General features: G+C 40.6%; 1 protein-coding gene across 4 annotated transcripts in view; it reads left to right on the top strand.

Annotated features, from left to right (window-relative positions):
- Window positions 1–22,377, top strand: part of NUP93 (nucleoporin 93) — a 105,457-nt gene that overhangs the window by 6,962 nt on the left and 76,118 nt on the right. For 3 of the 4 annotated variants that reach the window (XM_007129600.3, XM_028477576.2, XM_007129599.3), the window contains exons 2-3: window positions 9,014–9,206; window positions 21,444–21,561. In XM_007129600.3, the coding sequence (XP_007129662.1) occupies window positions 9,028–9,206; window positions 21,444–21,561 (297 nt within the window). In that variant the 5' untranslated portion in view covers window positions 9,014–9,027. Of the gene's footprint in view, window positions 1–9,013; window positions 9,207–21,443; window positions 21,562–22,377 lie in introns of those variants that run through there. The other variant, XM_055078933.1, reaches the window with a different exon arrangement.

Raw genomic sequence — 22,377 nt, 5'->3', positions numbered from 1 at the left:
GACTGCATTTTGAGGTGCACTGGGTGTGGCAGTTGTGGGTTTGAGTGGAAACGCACAGGGAGTGCCTGGAAGCTCCTGGTTTGGAGCGTGAGTTCGAGAAGCAGGATGGGAGTGTGGATTTGACATTCATTGCCATCGAGGAGTCAGGGGCAGTGGTGAGACAGACACTCTGAGGCAGGGAGTTTAGAGCAGTTTTAAAATGAACAAGTTATTAAAAATTAGAAAAGGTCACATACACTTATGGAAAGGATTCAGATTGACAGAGGGTTGTACAACGGAAAGTAGAAATCTCCCAAATCTTAGCTTTGCTTTCTCTCTGGAGATAGCTAAGTTTCTTGCTATGCTAATGTTATGTTTCTTGCTATTTCTTCTAAATTCTACCTGTGAACAAACCTTAACATATGTATTATATATATTATATACACTTAATATATGTTGAGTGTAAAGCTTGATGAATTTTAATATATTTATTCAATCATGTGGCCATCACCCATATTGAGATATAGAACATTTCCAATACCCTGGTGTCTTACCTTCGGCTGCCATATAAACCATCATGGCCTGAGTGGCTTAAACAACAGAAGTTTGTTTTTCCACAGTTCTGGAGGAAGTCCGAGACCAGGGTGCCACATGGTTGGGTTCTGGTGAAGACCCTCTCTCTTTCTGGCTCGTAGGTGGCCACCATCTCAAGTGTGCTCACATGTACTTTCCTGGGTGAATGTGTGTGTGGAGTAGGGGTGGGAGATAGAGGAAGCAGCTTTCTGATGTCTCTTCTTAGAAGGGTACTGATCCCATCATGAGGGCCCCCTCTTCATGACCTCATCTAAACCTAATTACCTCCCAAAGGTCCCTTCTCTAAATGCCTTCACATTGGGGGTTAGGACTTCAACATACGAATTTTGGAGGGACACATTTCAGTCTGTATTACCAGAAAAGTTCTGTTGTGCTTCCTCCCAGTCATTCCCCATCCCCACCAACCCCCCGGATAACCAGTGTTCTGAGTTCTAGCACCACAGATTAGTTTTTTCTCTTCTTAAAATCCATATAAATGGAATCATGCAGTATCTTTTTTTGGTGTCTGGCTGCTTTAGTTCATTTTTATGTCTGTGAAATTTATCCCTATTGTTCCATGTAGCTTTAGTTTGATCTTTTCCATTGCTGTGTGGTATACCGGGGAATGACTACCACCATTAAAAACTCAAATGGTATAATTCTGTATATACAGTGTTTTAAGATTATTTGGGGTTGGAGGGGCAGGGGACTCAGACTTTAGAATCTGATAAAAACTATAGTGCTTCTCTTATATTTTTTAAAAAATGTATGCATATATTTCCCAGGGTTCCTGGTGCCTGTGATGCTGATGTCATGGCTCTCAGGACAAGAAGCCTTCCTTAGTTTACAGCAGGGTTTCTCAACCTTGACACAATTGATGTTTTAGGCTGAATAATTCTTTGTTGTGCAGGTTGTGCTGTGCATCATAGGATGTTTAGCAGCATCCCTGGCCTCTGCCATCTAGATGTCAGTAGCACATCACCTCTCTCTCTCAGTTGTGCCAACCAAAAATGCCTCTATATGTTGCCAGTGCTCCCCGGGGAGCAAAGCTGCCCCCAACTGAGAACTGTTGGTTTCTAGAGATGAGCCAGAGCCAAAGCCTTTTGGAGGTAGACTTGGTGATCTGCCCCTGTTTATGCCGGCTGTAATATGGGGCCTGTATCATTCCTCAGGTTCTTTATACAGATACTTTTCATCACCGCTAAAATGGGGCTGCTCCTTCCAAGGACACATTCATTAAGTGAGTTTAAAGACTGAATTAAAATGTCCCACGTCTATAGATTCTTCACGGCAGGCAGGACCTTAGAAATCACCTGAGCCAACCCCTTCGTCTCACCGGTGGTGAAAGTGGGATCCAGAGATGAGGAAGGGCTGGTCCCAGGGTCAGAGAGCTGATGCGGGGCAAAGCCAGGATGGGGTGCACAGTTCTATCCCAGGCCTTCTACTCCAAGAATTTGTCAGAAGGTAGGCTGTGTGGTTACTTTATGTTTCTGTGTGATGCCAGATTGCTTCTCTTTGCTCATTGAAGATGAAATAATGCAAGTGTTATTTTATGTATCAAGAAAGCTGATACTACACACTCCTTACTGCAAACACTGAATCATCCAGGCCCATACTTGTACTGAATCACCCAGGTCTTTAATTTCTCTTCTGTCTAGGGTAATTTATTTTAGTTCTTTGTTTTTTTGTTTTTTTAAGATTTATTTTATTTTATTTATTAAAAAAAGTTTTTTTCAACCAACAGCATTTATTTACAACATGTTTACAAATAAATCTATATTACTTAAAATAGAGAACAGCTATTAAGAAAATTTTTTTTTCACACACACACTGTATTTTATTTTTACAAGAGATAAATAAACTGACACCAAGCGTTGTAAATGGATGACCACAACAAAAGCAACAATGATTGCAATTACCAAACATGAAACACACTCATACTATGTCATGATATTGACATTCAGTCCAGTAATCCTCCACTGTAACAGCTCCTTTACTTTGCAGTGAAAATTGATTTGTATATTTTTTGCCTCTGAGTCCTTGTGGGATTTTTTTTTTATTCAAACAGAAAGTCACAAAAATTATAATCATCCTCATCAGTTCACTCAGTCCCATGTAATTAATTTTTTTTATCTTGATCTTTTGTTAGCACTTTTATGAATTCATCAGTTTTCCATTAGAGTTCTGAAAATGCTTATTCATTCAGTTCAGCAGTATAGTCAGTTACCAGAAACCTGTACTTGTCAGAGTCTTTTCCATGAATTCCTTGAAGATGAAACCCTTGTATAGGAACATATTTGCAAAAGTAGTTTTGTTTTCTCCAGAAGTCTACCTTCTGAATAATGATTAGCTCTAACTCTTTTACTTAGTTTCACAGGACTGTAAAGAGATATCCGACAGCACTTTTTTTGTTGTTGTTAATCATCGTTTTCCTCTTCTAGAGGCATCTGAAACAATAGTATCTGTTAGGATATAATTTTCTTTTGGTTGTTGTAATTGACAGCTGACAGATACAGTACAAAGTAGAATGATGCTGTCATTTAACCATAGTTTATGTATTCAGAAGAAGAGAGGAGAGCAGAACCAGTCTTCAGCTTTTGACACCTCCTGTGAGGCTTTCCTCATTAATCTTGGTGTTGGACATTGAACACTGTTCTTGTGTTTTAATCCTGTTACAGTCTAATTAATAATAAGTTTGAGGGCAAGATTTCCACTTGAAATTCAATGCTAAATTTCTTTTGAATCACACCTTCATTGTGAAAATTTGAATTTATAATTAAAACCATATTTGATAGTGGGGAATGTAAAAATTGTACATTTAAAAATTGCAGGTGTCTCCCAGAAGTGCTTACTGAATGATACGAAGCTGTGATTAAATAAGTCATAATTTAGTATCATATATTTGCTAGAAGATTTTTTTGAAGCAGAGACGTTTATAATTGACAAAATGTTGCCAAATTGGCAACTTTGGGAAAAAGCTAAAATAGCATTTTACAGTGACATAAATCAGGAGAGTTAATAAAATACTTTCTGTGTATCATCATCCCCTTGAAGGAGGTAAGCATTATCTTCTCCTCTTTAGAGATGAGGAAATTATGAGGGGAGATTTGGGTTTTATCCCAGGGGTAAATCAACTGATTTATTATGAAGGATGAATGGCCAGGTAAAGAGGTACATAGGGTGGGGTCCGGAAGAGTCCTTAGCACAGGAGCTTCTGTCTTTGTGGAACCGGGGTGCACCATTCTCCCAGCGTGTGGATGCATTCACCAACTCAGAAACTCAGCAAATCTCATTGTTCAAGAGTTTTTATAGAGCTTAATCTGCAGCCCTTGCTTCCCCTTCCCAGAGGTTGGTGGGTGAGGCTGAAAGTTCCAACTCTAATCACTTGGTCTTTCTGGTGACCAGCCCCATCCTGAGGCCCCCCTAGCTTAGCCTTTCCAAGTTACCTCATGTGCGTGTGCTTAAAAGGGGTTTCTTGTGAGTTACAAAAGACTCAGAACTTCAGGACATTCCAAGGGTTTTAGAAGCTGTGTGCCAGGAACTTGGGGACAAAGATCAAATATATTTCTTATTATACTACACTACTCTTTTTTGGCTTGATTAAATATTTAACATGGTTATATTGGGAATGTGGAAATGACCATATTTTTCATAATTAAGACACATGTTAATAGCAGTGAACCAAAATTATTTGATGCATTTTTGCTCTGCCCTTTTTTTAAGTTCATTTCATCCTATATGCCATTTGGAGACTTTTTTTTTTCCTCTTTGTTAAGAATGTTTATGTGCCTGGAAGGGACATTTTTTTGGACACTGAATGACAGGTGAGTGCTGACTAATTTGAGGAAATGGACTTTGCCCAGTCCTTGGTTTTAGCTCTAGGTGGGAGCTGTCTCTCTAAAGCCGTGGGCTTTAATTTTTTCCCTTAGTTAATTTCTCAGCATCGTCTAGGTGTGGTGAAGAGGTCTGGATCTTGGGAACTTCCCACTAAGAGCATTCACCATTTCTATTTATTTATTATTTATCTTTAATTTAAAAAAATTTTTTGGCTATACCGCGGAGCATGTGGGATCTTAGTTCCCAGACCAGGGATCAAACCTGCACCCCCCTGCATTGGAAGCACAGAGTCTTAAGCACTGGACCACCAGGGAAGTCCCACCATTTCTAATATAGCAGGGTGTCTGCAACCTCTGAAAAACAGTGGGTCATTGTCCTTCATTTTGATGGGGAACTTTTTATTGAAGTGCAATACACAATCAGAAAAGTACATAAATCACGAGTCTAGCTCAATGAACGTTCTCATAATGAACACACTATTAAGCAGCACCCAGAATAAAAAAGCAAAGTTACCAGCCCCCCAGAAGCCTCCTTTCTGCCTCCTCCTGTCCCCCCCGCCCCCACCCCCACCCCCCCGCCACCAAAGGATAACCAGTCTTGCCTTCTAACAGCAGTGATAAGTTTGCCCTTCATTTTAAGGCTCACCCGGGTGTTTGAGGAGATCTGTGGAGGCTGAGTAGGACTTCTGCCAAGAGGCACAGACAGCAGTTTGTTGCTCAGGGCCCTGGTACCCTGCCATGCTCTCTGAAGCACCTTTCAGTGTTTCCAGAGGCCTCTCAACAATCAGGCTCTGAGTCATGCTGACAGAGGAGCCTTAGTGCTGTCTGTCCTTGCTGGCCTTTTCCCATCCAGCCCCAGTTTTGCTGCATTGACTGTTCCACATCCCACTTCTGTGGGTTCTCAGTGTGGCTTCTTCCTGGCTCCCTCCTTCATAGCTCCCCAGGGGTGCAGCTGGCATCCAGTCTCTGCGTGTGTCTTGGCCAGATTTTTTTCCCAACACAGAGCTTGGACTTCACCCTCACACCTCCCCTCCCGCTAATCATTCTGGTTCTCACTATTGGACAAAGCTAGTGAGGTTATTTTCATGATCAGTTTTCAGTATCTTGGGTCAAAATTGATATTCGGTTGGTTTAACCCCTATATTTTGTGGCTAAATTGATATTTATTTTGCAGAAGGGTTAAAAATCGTCTTTAAATTTGTAAAATTAACCATACGTTTAAAAATTTTAATGAGATGATGACTACATCAAAGTATACATTTGGAAACTTTAATAACTTTTTTGTAAATCAGTTTCCACTGGTTGAGTTATAATGCAGGACAGATCCAGTTTTTCCCAAATATGGTATCATATACATTTCTCTCTTCTCTCAGACAGACATGGAACAAGCTTATTTTCTACTCTAAACTTATATAGCACAGTTCTTCCTGTATGTATATTTGTTCTTTTAGTTTGGAATTTGTTCACCTGAAAACTGGGCTGTTTCTTCTAAAATATCACTGGGTTTTTGTCTGGGTATTTAGAGGGAAAAAGCACTAGTCTGGACCAAGTGTGATCTGAATTCATGCCATTTATACTGTCTCTGCCTTATGCTGTGCAGCCTCAGAAATGTTAAGTATCAGTTGGTAGTCGGAAGGGAATGTTTTTGCTTTGGTCTCTGCTTGCCAGTGGGTGCTGATTTGGCAAGAGTGTGTAGAAAGCCTTCAAGAAGAACAGAGTCTCCACAAACGGAAGAACAAAACTCCCATTCATTCAACAGATGAGAACCTACTATGTGCCAGGCACTGTTCTAAGAACCTGGGGTACCTCAGTGAACAAAACAGGCAAAAAACCCTATCCTTGTGCAGTTTACATTCTAGCTGGGGGTGGGGGGGAGTGCTGAGGGTGGTTGCAGGTTGCACTCTTAAATATTTTGTTCTAGGTCGGCATCAGAGGCAAGCTGACAGTTTAGCTGAGAGAGATAGGGAATCAGCCATGAGCATATCTGGGAGAGATGCGTTCCAGGTAGAGGAAATAAGGAGTACAAAGAAAGCCTCTAGGGCAGGAATGTGCTTGACCCACTGGGGGACCAGCAAGGAGGCCCCAGGGTGGCTGGAGCCCAGGAAAGGAAGGGGGACAGGACTGGAGGTGAGTCTAGGAGGTAAGAAGAGATGGCTTGCTTCTGTAGGGCTTCACTCTGTACAAGAAGTTTAAACAGAGGATGGATGTGATCAGACTTTCAAAGGATCACTGGTCACTGTATTGAGAAGACACTGTAGGAGACAAGGGCTGAAGCCAGGAAGCCAGGAAGAGGTGAGAGTGACTTGGATGGGGGAATGTGGTGGGAAGAGGTAGATTCCGGGTATATTTTGATGGTAGATTTGAAAGGCTTTGTTGGCCTATTTGGATGTGGGATGTGAGTCAGGGAGGCCCTTAAGGATTTTGGCCCAAGCAACTGACTGGCCAAGGAGCAGGTTTTGTAGATGAAAGGTTAAAGCTCAATTTGGGGCATATTAAGTTTAGGATGTTGTTTAGAGATTCAGCCTTTATTTTACTATGGTCAAAATAATTATATTTAGTTAACTTTTAAAAATCATATTTATTGGACCATATTAAAGTAAATCATGACTTTTATTTTGCATTTATTACTTACCGTCAAATCCATCACTTTAAATCTTTGTATGGCCAAGTCATATGAGAAGTTGAGCATTTCCTTTGTCTAAATTTGTCTGACATGGAAATGTTATGTGAAATGTTAGATATATTTTTTCCTTTATTTTTCTTCTTTTTTTGAACATAAAAAAGTTTTGTTTTATTCAGGGAGTTCCAGAATTTTCCTTATGAAGGAAAAAAAGTATTTCCTTCTCCTTGGCTCTGTTAGACAAATTATTTTTATCTTAGAGTAAAAAAAAGTGTAGGGGTAAGAGGCAGCATATTTCTTTTTTTTCCTCTTTCTGGTGAGTGACCATGTTTCTGGTATTTCATAGAACATCATTGGCCCTATAGGTTTCTGAGGAAAAACATTTCTCCATCAAGCAGGAGCCGTCGTTTAATTATACTCTCTGCTTCTTTCTTCTTCTGTCCCCGAGAATACCCTTCTCATTCTGTGATCCACATTTTCTCACAGGTAGAGGTGGCCAGTTACAGCTTGATTCTATTAGGTAAAAAAAAAATGACAATGATTATCTAGAAACTTTAGGTAAAGAGTTATAGTGTATATGACTTTTTGTCTAAAGATTAAAGTCAGCTTGGCACTTCATAAAGAATACCAAAATGTCTTCATGTTTACTCCAGCTGAGCTATTTTTGTTTTAACCTTGTGCCCTTGCCTTTAAAGTTAATGTCCTTTAATGTTCATTTTTAAAAGTCCTTATTCTGCTGCTGTGGATTTATGGTGGAAACCATGCCCTTTTAACATTAACCTGAGCTTCATAGCTGAGATATAATTATATATTACATTAGCATTGTAACTACAATTCTAGACCACAGGGATTTCTAAAGTACAATAGAAGCCATGGGTTTAAAACAAAGGGGAAAAATATAATCAAGAGCTACTATTTAAAGAATATTGTTCTTTTTTTAATAAATAATAATTTTGTTAACCTTTTAGCAATGTAATTTTTTTAAATGATGTTGATACTATTTATCTTGTGTTGACTTAAATAGTGGTAGGAGTTAAAAACTCCTTCTCTTAGTTATGAACCTTATACAAGGATGGTACAGTGTATAGAAGATTCATAAATGTGTAATATGCATTAAATATCAACACTGTTCACAGAGCTTTTCTCAGTTGTTGGGGAAACAGGTGATCTTGCTAGTAATATTCATGGTCTAGAAGCCAGCTGCTACTTAAATTAGTATAATTATTAGTTGCAACAGTATCTCTAAAAGTAGTAGGTATATTAACAAGTCATATTCTGAATGTCATATATAACAAGCAGACATGGATCTCTGCTCTCAGAGATAAAGCTGAAGAATGAGTGAATGGAGACTTGGACATGAATTTGAAAAGACTGTCTTTTATGTTAGCGAAGGAGACTAACGGGATTAGTCAGAAGACCTGTGTTCTTCCGGTTTCAGTTCAGCCTCATTGCAGCAGAGAGTATTCTAGGCACAGAACTGAGCTCTGTGGACTGGAGTTGCTTCTCTGTCTTCTCAGGATCCTCATGGAGTTGTTTGGGAATCATATGAGATGAGATGGCCATATAAATTGCCAGCCATCTGTGGGTGGAGGTGTTTTTCTGTCTAAGACAGGTAGAGGGAGAGGAAGTTTGAGTGAGGGTTCTTTACGCCTCCCAGAGGTTGCCACCATGGCTTCTGTTGCCTTGTCAGCTTTGAGTCTGAAGTGAGGCAGGAATTCTGATCTGTGCCTTAATATCTTTGCATTTGTTCTGGTGGCAGAAATCAATCTTGGGGCTATCAGTATGGACAGAAATGATCTATTTCTTCCCAGTCTGACTCATTTTCTCTGTTAGGCCTGTTGTTCTTGGGCTATGTTCAGGAACAAATCCTGCTTGTTGATGAGCTGTCTCCTTGTCTGTTTACAAAAAGTCCTAGTGTTTCGTTAAGCTTGTGACAGGTTCAGGCAGTGTTTGAAGCCTATCTTTCCTCTTGATTTGGGTCCCTTCCTTTTTCTCCCCCACCTAGGATCTGCATCTCCAATGGATACTGAGGGGTTTGGTGAGCTCCTTCAGCAAGCTGAACAGCTTGCCGCTGAGACCGAGGGCATCTCAGAGCTTCCCCATGTGGAACGGAACCTACAGGAGATCCAGCAGGCAGGCGAGCGCCTGCGTTCCCGTACCCTCACACGCACATCCCAGGAGACAGCAGATGTCAAGGCGTGAGTACTGGTGGGGAGGCAGCACTGGTGCTGGGTGGCTCGGGGGCAGGATCTTCTTCTTTCCTGCCTTGAATTTGGATGTAGTCTGTAAAAGACGGATACAAGCCAGAGTCTCAGGAATTCAAGAGAGGTTTTATAAACAGGTCAGCAGCCTTGCTTTGTCTCCCTTCCTCCTGGGTTTTCCAGCCTGTCTGCCTGACCAAGCTGCGAGCCCCTATCACAGGCAGAGATGATCAGGGTGAGAAAGGGCGAAGAGCTTTGTCATACAGAAACCGTCCCAGTCGTTCCTGCTTGGGTTCACTGACTGTTGGTCATAAATGGCTCACATAGTATATTGGTAAATGTGGGTCACACAGATAAGTGTTACCCTCCAAGCCAGAGAGGGCCCAGTGATGAGCAGAGTTTTTAAGAGTACTTGGAAGAAACTGATCAGCAGTTAGTGATGAGAAGCCATCCAAGTGAGGAGTGATCCTGTCTGCTTACTGTCAGCGACCCCAGAGGCTGCTTCTAAAAGGCCATGGAAATGCAGTGCCTGCCAGTTGATTGTAGAAGAGGAAAGTGGGTGAGCCCCAAGAGAGTGCAGCGGGAGAAAAGTGCAGGCTGACTGGCCAGTGGCTGCTGCTGCCTCACAACATGCTTTGGGTTGTTGATTCCACAGACATGTGTTTGGGATCCCCACTGTGCTAGGCCTCGGCTGTCTCTGGGACTAAACCATGAATTAGACATGGTCCTTGCCCTCAAGAAGCTTATTATTTGGTGAGGCAGGAAAAAATCTCACCTCTTTCCATAAGAAATGTGATTTACTGATTACTTACTATTCATCAGTAAGATTTTGCTTAATCCTCACAACAAATAGAAGGACTATGGTCCCTGTATTACCGATGAGCAGCTAAGGCTCAGAAAGGGCAAGTAACTCTCTCAGATCACACAGCTGGTGAGTAGTGAGTCAGCAGTCAAACCCAGTGAGGTTGACTCCAGAGTGTATGCTTCTTTAGCCCTGATGGAAGGGTCATGGGAGGATGCAGAGGTGCTGTTACTGGTGACCTTTCTGGGTCTGGAAAGTGGCTGAGATTCTCTGTGGGAAATACTGTATGGGAAATCATCAGTCATCTGCTCAGTCTTCATTCCTTAAACTTGATAAGACCTAAGTGCTGGTGTTAAGGTGGGGAAATTGTTTTGGATACACAGTAAATGTCACAGGGGGTGAGTATAAGGGCTACATTTTTTTTTTTTTCCAACCAATCTTGAGAGCCGAATGTTATGGCTGCTCTGCTGAGTCAGTAAGGATGTTGTAGAAATTCTTATGTAGGCCTCCCCAGAATTTTATTTATTAAAATACTAGTTAGTTTTTGTTCTGTTGGTATTGGTAAAGGCAAATCAGGGGAACCCTGTCAGGGATTTTTCACTATCCAGCCTTGTAGCTAAATGCAGCCAACTGCTCCACTACACTTTTCCCCAGCACCCCATCCAGCCTTTAGACATTTCTGCTAACTTGCCCTCCCTGCAGGCTCCTGCTGCTGCTGCTGGTTGCCTGCAGTTACCCCGGGTCTTTAGTGTGCAGGCTTTTGCTTGTGTGAAAGGATGCTGCTGGAGCGAAAGGACTGTGATGCCAGCTGAGTTGCTATAGTTATAATTTAATTGCATTAGCTTTACAGCCTATTAAGAGCAAAAAGGGAAAATGTTTTCTTGGGAACAATTATCAGTCATGCTCTCTTTCTTGTAAATTTCCATTCTTCCTCATCTCTTTCTACCTTAAATTCATCATTTTAGGGAGGAGGAAGTTGGAACATTGAAAGAATGGGTATAGGGTGGGGCAGGTGCTCAAAAAGAAACCAAAGGGCTGATGACTGTATTTTTCCATCTCCTTGATAGGCAGAGACATAAAGTGTGATGTGAATATTTCAGTACAGGATGAGGGCAGAGGAGAGAAGTGAATAGGGAAAATTTTCTTACACAAAATAAATTTTGAAAAAAATTTCTGTCTTCAAGATTTTAGTTAAGATTAGCTTGTAGGCCTAAGAGTGAATTGTTCTATGTTGAAATTCATTTGTTTAAATAGACTTTGTTGGATTTTTCATTTTAGGGAACAGATTTGCTGGCTTTTTTGCATGTGTGATATTCTTAAATTGTAAAATATCTTCACACATAAAGAAGAATATGCATAACGTATATAAAGGTATAAATCAGGGGTTGGCCAACTAAGACCCAGGAGCCGAATCCAACCTGCTGCCTGTTAAAGTTTTATTGGAACACAGGCACACTTACTTGTTTATGTATTGTCTATGCTGCTTTTGTGCTACGGTAGCAGAGTTGAGTAGTGATGACAGAGACTGTATGGCCGGCAAAGCCTGAAGCACTTACTGTCTGCCTTTTACAGAATAAGTTTGCTGACTCCTGGTATAAATAATAGTAAAATGAATGAATACTCCTGTGCACATGGCACAGTTAAGACATGGAATATTATCACTAGCTGTGAAGCCCTCCCTGGCTACACATCGTCAATTGCATCCCCCCTTTTTCTCATTGGAGATGCCTCATTGGATTTTTCCATTCAGCTCAGAAGCCAAACAACCTAGAGGTGTACAAAGAAAAAGGCAGCAATCATTCTCTCTCCCTAACTTTACCCTCCAAGGTAATCAGTGTTATTAATTTGCTTATTCTTTCACACTTTTCTTCATGTTCAAGCAAAGCATGTGTAAGCATTTATTTGCCCAAAGTTAAACAGCAGATTATAACTTTACTATGCTCGTACTAACCTACCTTTTAAAGCACTTAACTGTTTGTCAGACATTGTGCCAAGTACTTTACATGCATTATATACTTTCCTCTTAAAATAACCCTGTGAAATAAGCGTTACTGTCTCTGTTTTATAATTGAGGAGAGTCAGATAGCAAGTGGTCGGTCACACCAGAACTCAAATCCAGCTTTTGGGCAGTGAGAATCCCTCACGTTTGTAAGGCACTTTTAGTTCCCATAGGCTTATAATAGGTGCTCTCTTGACTGGTCTTCACAAGCCTGAGAGGTGAGAGAGGCAGGGTTTTCCTTCACATGTTAGCAGGAGAAAAAGGAAGCTTGGAAAAGTGATGCACCCAGGATTTTCAGTCAGTAAGTGACTGGTGGGACTAACTCAAGCCTCTTGACATTTTTTCTGCTCCCCATGTATACTGACTGAGAACAGCTTTTGTCCTCCTGTTCTCCTGGGACTGGACTGTTTGACTCCAGCCTCTCTGGCTCTGTGCTCAAGTGAAGCTGCCTGGCTTACAAAAATTGGGGCAGGTTGGAGGCAGGGAACCTTCGGATTTTTCCACCCTTAGAAGCTGAAAGTTTCTGGTACAGCCTTTATTTGTAAAACCATCCCTACCCTAGATTCCCTGCCTCCTTCATTGTTCCTCCCTCCCCCTCCCCCATCAGGACTTCTGCATATGCACTGCACAGGCCCACATACTGCACAGTTCCTCCAGGCACCAGCCACTTGGATGACCTTTCTCTTCTCATAATTCTAACAGCTAATTTTTAGAGGCAACCCTGGTATGCCTTAAAATCACCGGGCACTGGATACGTTCTCATGTATCTCTGGTGGAGATAAAGTGCCTGCGGCACAGAATTTGGCAATAGCTAGTGCATTTACTCTTGACCCAGCAATCCTGCTTCCAGGGAATCTCTCCCAAAGATACACTGGCAAAAGTACGAAAAGATGTGTGCACAAGGTTATTCTTTGCAGCATTATTTGTAATAGCAAAAGTTGGAAACAACTCTGACATCCATCAATATGGGACTGGTTGCATATTGGTACATGTGCATAACTTTTCAGTAGCACAAAGGAATGAGAATATACACTGCCATGGATAGAGCGACTCCAGGCCATATCGTTAAGTAAAATAAACATGCAAGGTGGAGGAAAGGGTATAGTACTTTATCATTTATTTAAGAAAGCAGGTGCAAGAAAGTCCATATTCATGGATTGGAAGACTTTATATTATTAAGATGGTAACACTTTCCAAATTGATCTATAGATTACATGCAATTCGTATCAAAATCCCAGCTGGCTTTTTTGCAGCAATTTGTAAATTGATCCTAAAATTCATATGGAAATTCAAGGAACCTAGAACGACCAAAACAATTCTTTTTTTTTTTTTAATTGAGTATAATTGACCTTCAACACTATGTTAGTTCCAGGTGCACAGCATAGTGACTCGATATTTCTGTACATTACAAAATGGTCACCACAATTAGTCTAGTTACCACCTGTCACCGTATAACGTTATTACAATAGTATTGACTGTATTCCCCATGCTGTGCATTTCATTCCAGTGATGCATTTATTTCATAATTAGAAGTTTGTACCTCTTAATCTCCCTCACCTATTTCACTCATTCCCCCCACCTCCCTCCCCTCTGGCAACCACCTGTTTGTTCTTTGAATGTATGAGTCTGTTTTGTTATGTTTGTTCATTTGATTTGGTTTTTAGATTCTACATATAAGTGAAATCATATGGTATTTGTCTTTAAAGCTTTAAAACTTTAAAACTCTTAAAAGAAACTATAGGTGTAAATCTTCCTGACCTTCTTGGATGTGAAACCAAAAGCATAGGTGACAGAATTAAAAGTAGATAAACTGAACTTCATCAAAATTAAAAAATTTTTATGCTTTAAAGGACACCATCAGGAGAGAAAACAACCCACAGAATGGGGAGAAAATATTTGCATATTATAATATATGTCGAATAAGGGGCTTATATCCAGAACATATTAAAAACTCTTACAACTCAATAATAAAAAGACAACCCAATTTATTTTGAAGTACAGTTGATTTACAATATTATGTTAGTTTCAGGTGTACAGCATTGTGATTCAATACTTTTACAGATTATAGTCCGTTAAAAGTTGTCACAAGATAATGGCTATAATAATTCCCTGTGCTATACAATATATCCTCGTTGCTTATCTATTTTATATATAGTAGTTTGTATCTCTTAATCCCATACCCTTAATTTGCCCCTCCCCCTTTCCCTCTCCCTTTTGGTAACCATTAGTTTGTTTTCTATATCTGTGAGTCTGTTTCTGTTTTGCATATACGTTGGTTTGCATTATTTTTTAGATTCCACATGTAAATGATATCATACAGTATTTGTTTTTCTCTGTCTGACTTATTTCATTAAGCGTAATGTTCTCTCAGCCCATCCACATTGCTGCAAATGGCAGATTTTCATTCTTTTTTGTTTGTTTTTTGTTTTTGGCTGCATTGGGTCTTTGTTGCTGCACGGGCTTTCTGTACCTGTTGTGAGCGGTTGCTACTCTTTGTTGTGGTGCGTGGGCTTCTAATTTCGGTGGCTTCTCTTATTGCGGAGCATGGGCTCTAGGCACATGGGCTTCAGTAGCTGCGGCGTGTGGGCTCTAGGGCATGCGGGCTTCAGCAGTTGTGGCGTGTGGGCTCAGTAGTTGTGGCTCACGGGCTCTAGAGCACAGGCTCAGTAGTTGCGGCGCACGGGCTTAGTTGCTCCGTGGCATGTCGGATCTTCCTGGACCAGGGATCAAACCTGTGTCCCCTGCATTGGCAGGTGGATTCTTAACCACTGCGCCACCAGGGAAGTCCCTAATTCTTTTTTATGGCTGAGTAACAGTCCACTGTATGTGTGTATCACATCTTCTTTATCATCTATGGATGGGCACTTGGGTTGTTTTCATGTCTTGGCTATTGTAAATAGTGCTGCTGTGAGCATTGGATGCATGTATCTTTTTGGATTAGTATTTTCATTTTTGCCAAATACATAGCCCGGAGTGGAATTGCTGGATCATATGGTAGTTCTATTTTTAGTTTTTTGAGAAACCTCCATATTGTTTTACTTAGTGGCTGGACCAAAAGACAACCCAATTTTAAAATGAGCAAAAGATCTGAATAGGCATTTCTCCAAAGGAGATATATTAATGTCCAGTAAGCAAATGAAAAGATGCTCAACATCACTAACCATCAGGGAAATGCAAATCAAAACCGCAATAAGATACCACTTCACCCCCACTAGGATGGCTGTAATCAAAAAGACGGATAATAACAAATGTTGGTGAGAATGTGGAAAATATTGAAACCCTCGTAAACTGTCGGTAGGAATGTAAAGTGGTGCAGCCACTTTGGAAAACCGTCCAGCAGTTTCTCAAAAGGTTAAATATAGAGTTACCATATGACTGAGCAGTTCCACTCCCAGTTTTATACCCAGGAGGAATGAAAACGGTTGTCCACACAAAAACCTGTACATGAGCGTTCATAGCAGCATTACTCATAATCACCAAAAAGTAGAAACAATCGAAATGTCTAACAGCTGATGAATTGATAAATAAAAGTGGCATATCCATGTAATGGAATACCATTTGGCAATGAAGAAGAATGAACTACTAATACATGCTCCAACATGGATGAACCTTGAAAAACATTATGCTAAGTGAAAGAAGCCAGTCACAAAAGACTACATATTGTATAGTTCCATTTATAGAAAATATCCAGAATAGGCAAATCTGTAGAAACAGAAAGTAGATTAGAGATTGCCAAGGGAGTGGGTAGATTAGGGGACATAGGGAGTGACTGCTGGTGGGTAGGGTGATTTCTTTTCTGGGTGATGAAAATATTCTAAAATCGATTGTCGTGGTGGTTGCACAAATCTGTGACTATACTAAAACCCACTGAATTATACTTTTTTTTTTGAGATTCTTTTTTTCCCCTCTTATTACACTTATTTTTAACACTTTTATTATGGAAATATTAAAACATACACAATAGTAGAGAAAACAGTGTAATAAACTCCCAGTTACCCATCACCTATCATATCAACATTCTGCCATTTTTTAAAATTCTTTTTAATTTTTATTTTATATTGGAGTATAGTTGATTAACAATGTTGTGTTAGTTTCAGGTGTACAACAAAGTGATTCATTTATAAATGTATCTATGAATTACACGTTTTAAGTGGGTGATTGTATAGTATGTGAATTATAGCTCAATAAAGCTGGTTTTTTTTGTTTTTTTTTTTGTTTGTTTTTTTTTGTGGTATGCGGGCCTCCCTCTGCTGCGGCCTCTCCCGTTGCGGAGCACAGGCTCCGGACGCGCAGGCTCAGCGGCCATGGCTCACGGGCCCAGCCGCTCCTCGGCATGTGGGATCCTCCCAAACCGGGGCGCGAACCCTGTTCCCCTGCATCGGCAGGCGGACGCGCAACCACTGCGCCACCAGGGAAGCCCCAATAAAGCTGTTTTTAAAAAGGTAACACAAACTTATATACCTAACTGCTAATAAAAAAAAGAAGGCAGGTGTTTAAAAGTACCTGAGATTTACTATAATCAGGTATGGTAAGACATGCAAACATGGGTATGACATGACTGTCATGAAGGAAGAAGTTCCTACTCACATTTCTTTTTTTGGCTGCATTGGGCCTTCATGGCTGTGTGTGGGCTTCCTCTAGCTGATGCAAGTGGGGGCTACTCTTCGTTGCGGTGCACGTGCTTCTCATTGCAGTGGCTACTCTTGTTGCGGAGCTCGGGCTCTAGAGCGCAGGCTCAGTAGTTGTGGTGCACAGGCTTAGTTGCTCTGCGGCATGTGGGATCCTCCCGGACCGGGGCACGAACCCGTGCCCCCTGCATCGGCAGGTGGACTCTCAACCACTGCGCCACCAGGAAAGCCCCTGGCAGGCGGATTCTTAACCACTGCACCACCAGGGAAGCCCTCTACTCACACTTCTCTGGAAACAGGAGGCAGGGCATGCCATGCAGGGCCACTGAGGGAGCACTGAGGTCAGTCAGGGGGCAGAGGAAGCAAGGGGAAAATGTGGGCAAGAGCCTTTACTGTGGTTTCTCTGGGAAGGCAGGGTGAGCAGGCTTAGGATTGGCTAGTTTGAATAGCCTCAGTGGGCTCTAGCGTAAAGGCTCTGTCTCTAGTTATCTGGTACCTCACCCTGAGATGATTAGGGCAGGGGATAGTGACCCAATGAAGGAGGTGGTTGAGGTATGGGCTCTGGATTGATTAGTGTGCATATGTTCTTATATGCGCTTACAGGCCTCTAGGAATTAGCTAACTCTGGGAGAGGCAATCGGTCCAGTGCCAGCAAGACCCCAGATGTCAAAGCAACAAATACAGGAAATAAAAAGGTGTGATTAATATAAATGGTGTAAACAAACAAAGGGTTACCTATAGGAAAAGGGAAAAAATAAGGTGAAGATGGACTTTTTTATAGATTTGACTTTGGAATTGTATAAATATTTTGTGTAATTATAAAACAAAATTAAATTTCAAAAAGGGAATTCCTAAAGAAGGAAAATAAATGCTCATTCAGTTGGTGACATAATCATTCAGAGAGGAACATTTCCAAGTAATATCTTTTTTTTTTTTTTTTGTGGTATGCGGGCCTCCCTCTGCTGTGGCCTCTCCCGTTGCGGAGCACAGGCTCCGGACGCGCAGGCTCAGCGGCCATGGCTCACGGGCCCAGGCGCTCCGCGGCATGTGGGATCCTCCCAGACCGGGGCGCGAACCCGGTTCCCCTGCATCGGCAGGCGGACGCGCAACCGCTGCGCCACCAGGGAAGCCCCCAAGTAATATCTTAATCAGTCTTCAATAATGATATTGTTGGTAGAGGGATTGATACTGCTGTTTTGAGACTATTGTGTGTATATAGGATAAAGCAAATAAGTAGTTAAGGTGGTGATGCTGAGAACTAGGACTTTGGGTATGAGAGAAAGGAGATACAGATAGAAAATCTATGAGGTTAGCCCCAAACTTTATGTTTTTAATTTTGAATTGGAAGTGTCAGTATGAACTCGTGATGTAATTTATCTTAAGGAAACCGAAACAAAAGTAAAAACTCTGTTTCTAACTCTGCCTACGGAAAGGCTTAGAAACAGTGTAGCAGTGAGCAATCTTAGTGCCCAGATAGTGGTCTCTAAAAATCCATTTCTTAATAAAAAGTAACTGGGGATCTTTGGAGAGTTGACCGATTCCAGGTCTGGGGCAAGTCAGTGTAAGATGAACTTGTCTTGTCATACCAGATGGCAAGGAAGTTATGTAGGTCAACTTGAGTCATGTCAAAAGAACTCAGAAACCAACTTGAAAAGGCTTCTACTGGCCAAAGATGAGATGATTTTGAGCATGATAAGGATAATAACTGCAGTGGATTGAAATACATCAAATATGTTTAAACTCATGAGTTCATAATGATACTAAAGCAAAACTCATCAGTCACCTTTGGAGAATGCTAGAGAATCAACTCATTATTCCGAGTAACCACATAGTTGATGAAGAGTGTCTCTGAGGGGAAATATTCCAGCCAATAGAGACAGAATACCACCATTTTGCAACCTCTAAGGAATTAATGCATCTAAACAATGATCATCAGTGTCTGGTAGCATTCCAAAAAGAGGTAATCAGATATTACATACCTCTTGATAAAAGTCTGAAGTAATTGAACCAAAAAAAATAATAATAATGCCACCTGAATCTGATCAAACCATTAGCACTTACTTTCAATTTACAGGAAATTGGATAGGAGAGGCCGGAGGAGCATGTTAAATTACATCATGGGGATGCAATCAGTAAAACCTGTTATGTGGGAAACTACATCCTTGCTACTTTGAGTCTGGTCCATAGATCAACAGCATAAGCATCAGCTGTGAGCTTTTTAGAAATGGAGACCCTCAGGTCCTATCCCAGACCTACTGAAACAGAATATGCATATTAACAAGTTTCCCAGGTGATTCACATGCAGATTTCAAGTTTGAGTAGCCCTGCTCTATGGAACAAATCATCTAGAGTCTCCAACAAAGAAATTGTAAGAAAAAAAAAAATGAGATGGAGGGGCAACTCAAAGATTAAAAGATATTTGGAGGCATATCAATTATTTGCAGGTAGAGAACTTACTTGTATTCCATTCAAACAAACACATTTTTAAATTATGAAATAATTAAGAGAATATTTTAGATTTACTTCGAAATAATCTGGGTGGTAGAGAGAGGAAAGTAGGTAAGGATGTAGATGAAAATAGAGTTTGCTACGACCTGCTAGTTTTTGAAGCTGGGTAATAGGTACAGGGTTTATTATTTTAATTTTATATTAAGGTTTCTTTCTATAATAGTTTAAAAAGGAGTTGGCTAAAATGGCTATAATCTAAAAGGTAGTAACAGGTATTGGCAAGAGTGTGGAAAAAATTAGAACCCTTGTACATTGCTCATGGGAATGTAAAATAGTGTAGCTGCTTTGGAAAATAGTCTGGCAGTTCTTCAGAAGGTTAAACAGGGAGTCAATATATAATCTAGCAGTTCCACTCCTAGGTGTATACCCAAGAGAAATGAAAACATATGTTCACGCAAAAACTTGCCACATGAATGTTCATGGCAGCATTTTTTATAATAACCAAAAAGTGGAAACAACCCAAATGTCCTTCAAATGATGATATGTTCATTAATATAAAATATAGTGTATCCATATGATGGAGTACTATTCAATAATAAAAAGAAATGAAGTACTGATACATGCTACAACATGGATGAACCTTGAAAACGTTATGCTCAGTGAAAGAAACCAGTCATGAAAGACCACATATTGTATGATTCCATTTATAGAAAATGTCCAGAGTAGGCAAATTTATAGAAACAGAAAATAAATTTGTGGTTAGGGCGAGGTTTGTGGAGACATGAGCATTTTATTGATACATTCCCATGACTGCTGATGGAGTGGGGGAAATTTTGGCAGGGAGGGGTGATGAAAATATTCTAAAATAGATTGTGGCGAGGTTGTACAACTCTGTGAATATACTAAAACCCATGGAATTCTACACTTTAAATGGGTGAATTGTATGACATGTGAATAATATCTCAGTAAAGCTGTTATAAAAAAGGGAAGGAGAGCCTAATACTGATACCCGTGCTCCAGGCTTCACCCAACACTGATCAGAATCATTGGGAGGAAAGTTGTCTAGATGATTCTAATGTGCAACCAGGACTGGGAACCAGTGTACTATAAAGTTAGCCATCAAGGATTGTTAGAAGAGAGAGGCAAGATTATCTATTTGAAATAATAGCCTGGAGGGGAAGCCTCAGGGATGGCATCATAGCTGACCAGTCTGCACAGAAGAGACAAAAATCTACAGTGCGGAGCCTTCTGAATGCACATTATCTATTCCTGTGCTACTAAGTAGAATGGAAATAAGCATGAGAAGTCTTTTCTTTTTTCCAATAAGTCTGTTAGTTCAGAATTGGTCATCTTCAGTGTAACACCCATAGGTGTTAGGGTTATTTGTGCTGCCAGGTGGTCTAGCTTCTTCTAAGTTACTAAGAATGAGCACAGACTTTGTCGATGGGATTTGGGGGTACTAAATCATAATCCAAAAGCAACAGTCTAAACAATTAATTTCCCTAAGTTTCTTTCTTCCAGAGAGTATTCTAGATATTAGTGAGAATCTATAATTTTTTTTTTGCTCTCCCATTGTTACATTGCTCCAGATGAGTAGACATAAAGCCAGCTGTAGTGTTTCCATCTCTCTTCAAAAGCATTTATTAGTCAGGTGACAGCTTCCTCTACTGTTGGACTGGGCAGCAGAGAGGGAATTTGAAGATGTACTGCATAGTGTTTGGCTTTTGAAAAGAAGCTTTGGAGAACTGGCCTTGGATTCTGGTTTCCCTGCCCTCTGCAAGTTATTGATTGCCCTGGACTTTCAGTTTCCTTAATTAATGAATGAAGTTTAGACTAGGTTCTCCTGAAGATTCTAAAATTTTGTGGTTTACTACATCTGTCTTTATAGAGGCTGTAAATACAGGATGGTAGTAAAGAGTTTGTGCTGTGGAGCTTGGTGACCTGGCTCTGCTGTTTCCTGGCTCTGTGACTTTTGATAAGTTGGTTAACCTCTTTGCACATTCGTTCCCCCATCTGTAAAACAGGGATTGAGAATAATATTTACCTCACGATTTTCTTTACTATAAAGTGTTTGGAGCAGTCTAGCCTGTATTTTATTGATATGCTATCAATTTATCCTAGACAGGTCCCTCACTCTAATTTAGGCATGATCAGAACCCTCTCTTACTACCAAATGCAATGTGTCTGTTATCCCAGGTGGTAGATCTTTTTGGAAAGGTATAAAACAACCATACAAAAGTGTTTGGGCAGTATATAAGAAGTTTTAGTTTCATACTAAAAATACTCTCTAGTATTTTAGGAAGCATATTAGATGTTCTAATTCTACTTTTTTCTCCCTGCCCTATATCCTCATATAGGTCAGTACTCCTCGGGTCTCGGGGACTTGACATATCCCACATCTCCCAGCGATTGGAGAGTCTGAGTGCAGCCACCACCTTTGAGCCTCTTGAGCCTGTGAAGGACACAGACATTCAGGTAAGGGCTGCCAGGTACCAGGACTGGTGCAGGTGCAACCCTGAGCATGCAACCCAGGCTGAAGGCCCTGGCCTTTTGTTCACCAGCTGGTTTAGGAATACCACATTTTTTTTGTTAATTCTCTTCTTCCTCAGATATTAAGAGAATGGGAGGCTCAGCTTTGGAGGAACATTGGATTATTTTCAGAGTGCTCTGTAAGGCTGAATTTAGGAAAGCATTTCCGACCTGCACTTTTTAAATTATTGTAATTATGAGCACAGATTTTTCTTCCTTCTTTGGGCTTAATCCAAGGCACGGAGACATTAGTTGTAAGTTTCTCTTGCTTTCTTTGCTCGATCTCAAATAATTTTACTATTCGTCTTCCACATTTCTTTTCTACATCTTGCTTGTATGGCTTGGCAAAGAGCTGGGGAAACAGAGTACTATTTACTGAAACCTACTCATCGATTTCTAGGAAGTATTTGGCTCCATTAGTGGCACCAGGAAATGGTCTAATAGAGCACTCCTGTCTCATTTAACCTAGCATGCCACTGGCACAATTGATTGCTATTTTAATCTAATCAGAAACTGTTTTGTTTTTTGTGTGTGTGTGTGTGTGTGTGTGTGTGTGTGTGTGTTCAGAATTGTTAAGGAAAAGTCTTGTGATCCATTTAGTTGTTTGGTTTTTTTAATATTTGTTTATTCATTTATTCATTCATTCATTCCTTCAGGCTGCACCAGGTCTTAGTTATGGCATGCGGATTCTTTAGTTGTGGCACATGGACTCTTAGTTGCGGCATGCATGTGGGATCTAGTACCCCAACCAGGGATTGAACC

This window comes from Physeter macrocephalus, chromosome 17 (genome assembly GCF_002837175.3).
Source record: "Physeter macrocephalus isolate SW-GA chromosome 17, ASM283717v5, whole genome shotgun sequence".
In the NCBI taxonomy this organism is placed as follows: Eukaryota; Metazoa; Chordata; class Mammalia; order Artiodactyla; family Physeteridae; genus Physeter; species Physeter macrocephalus.
Note: the sequence above shows the minus strand (reverse complement) of the source record. Positions and strands in the feature narration are given on the sequence as shown.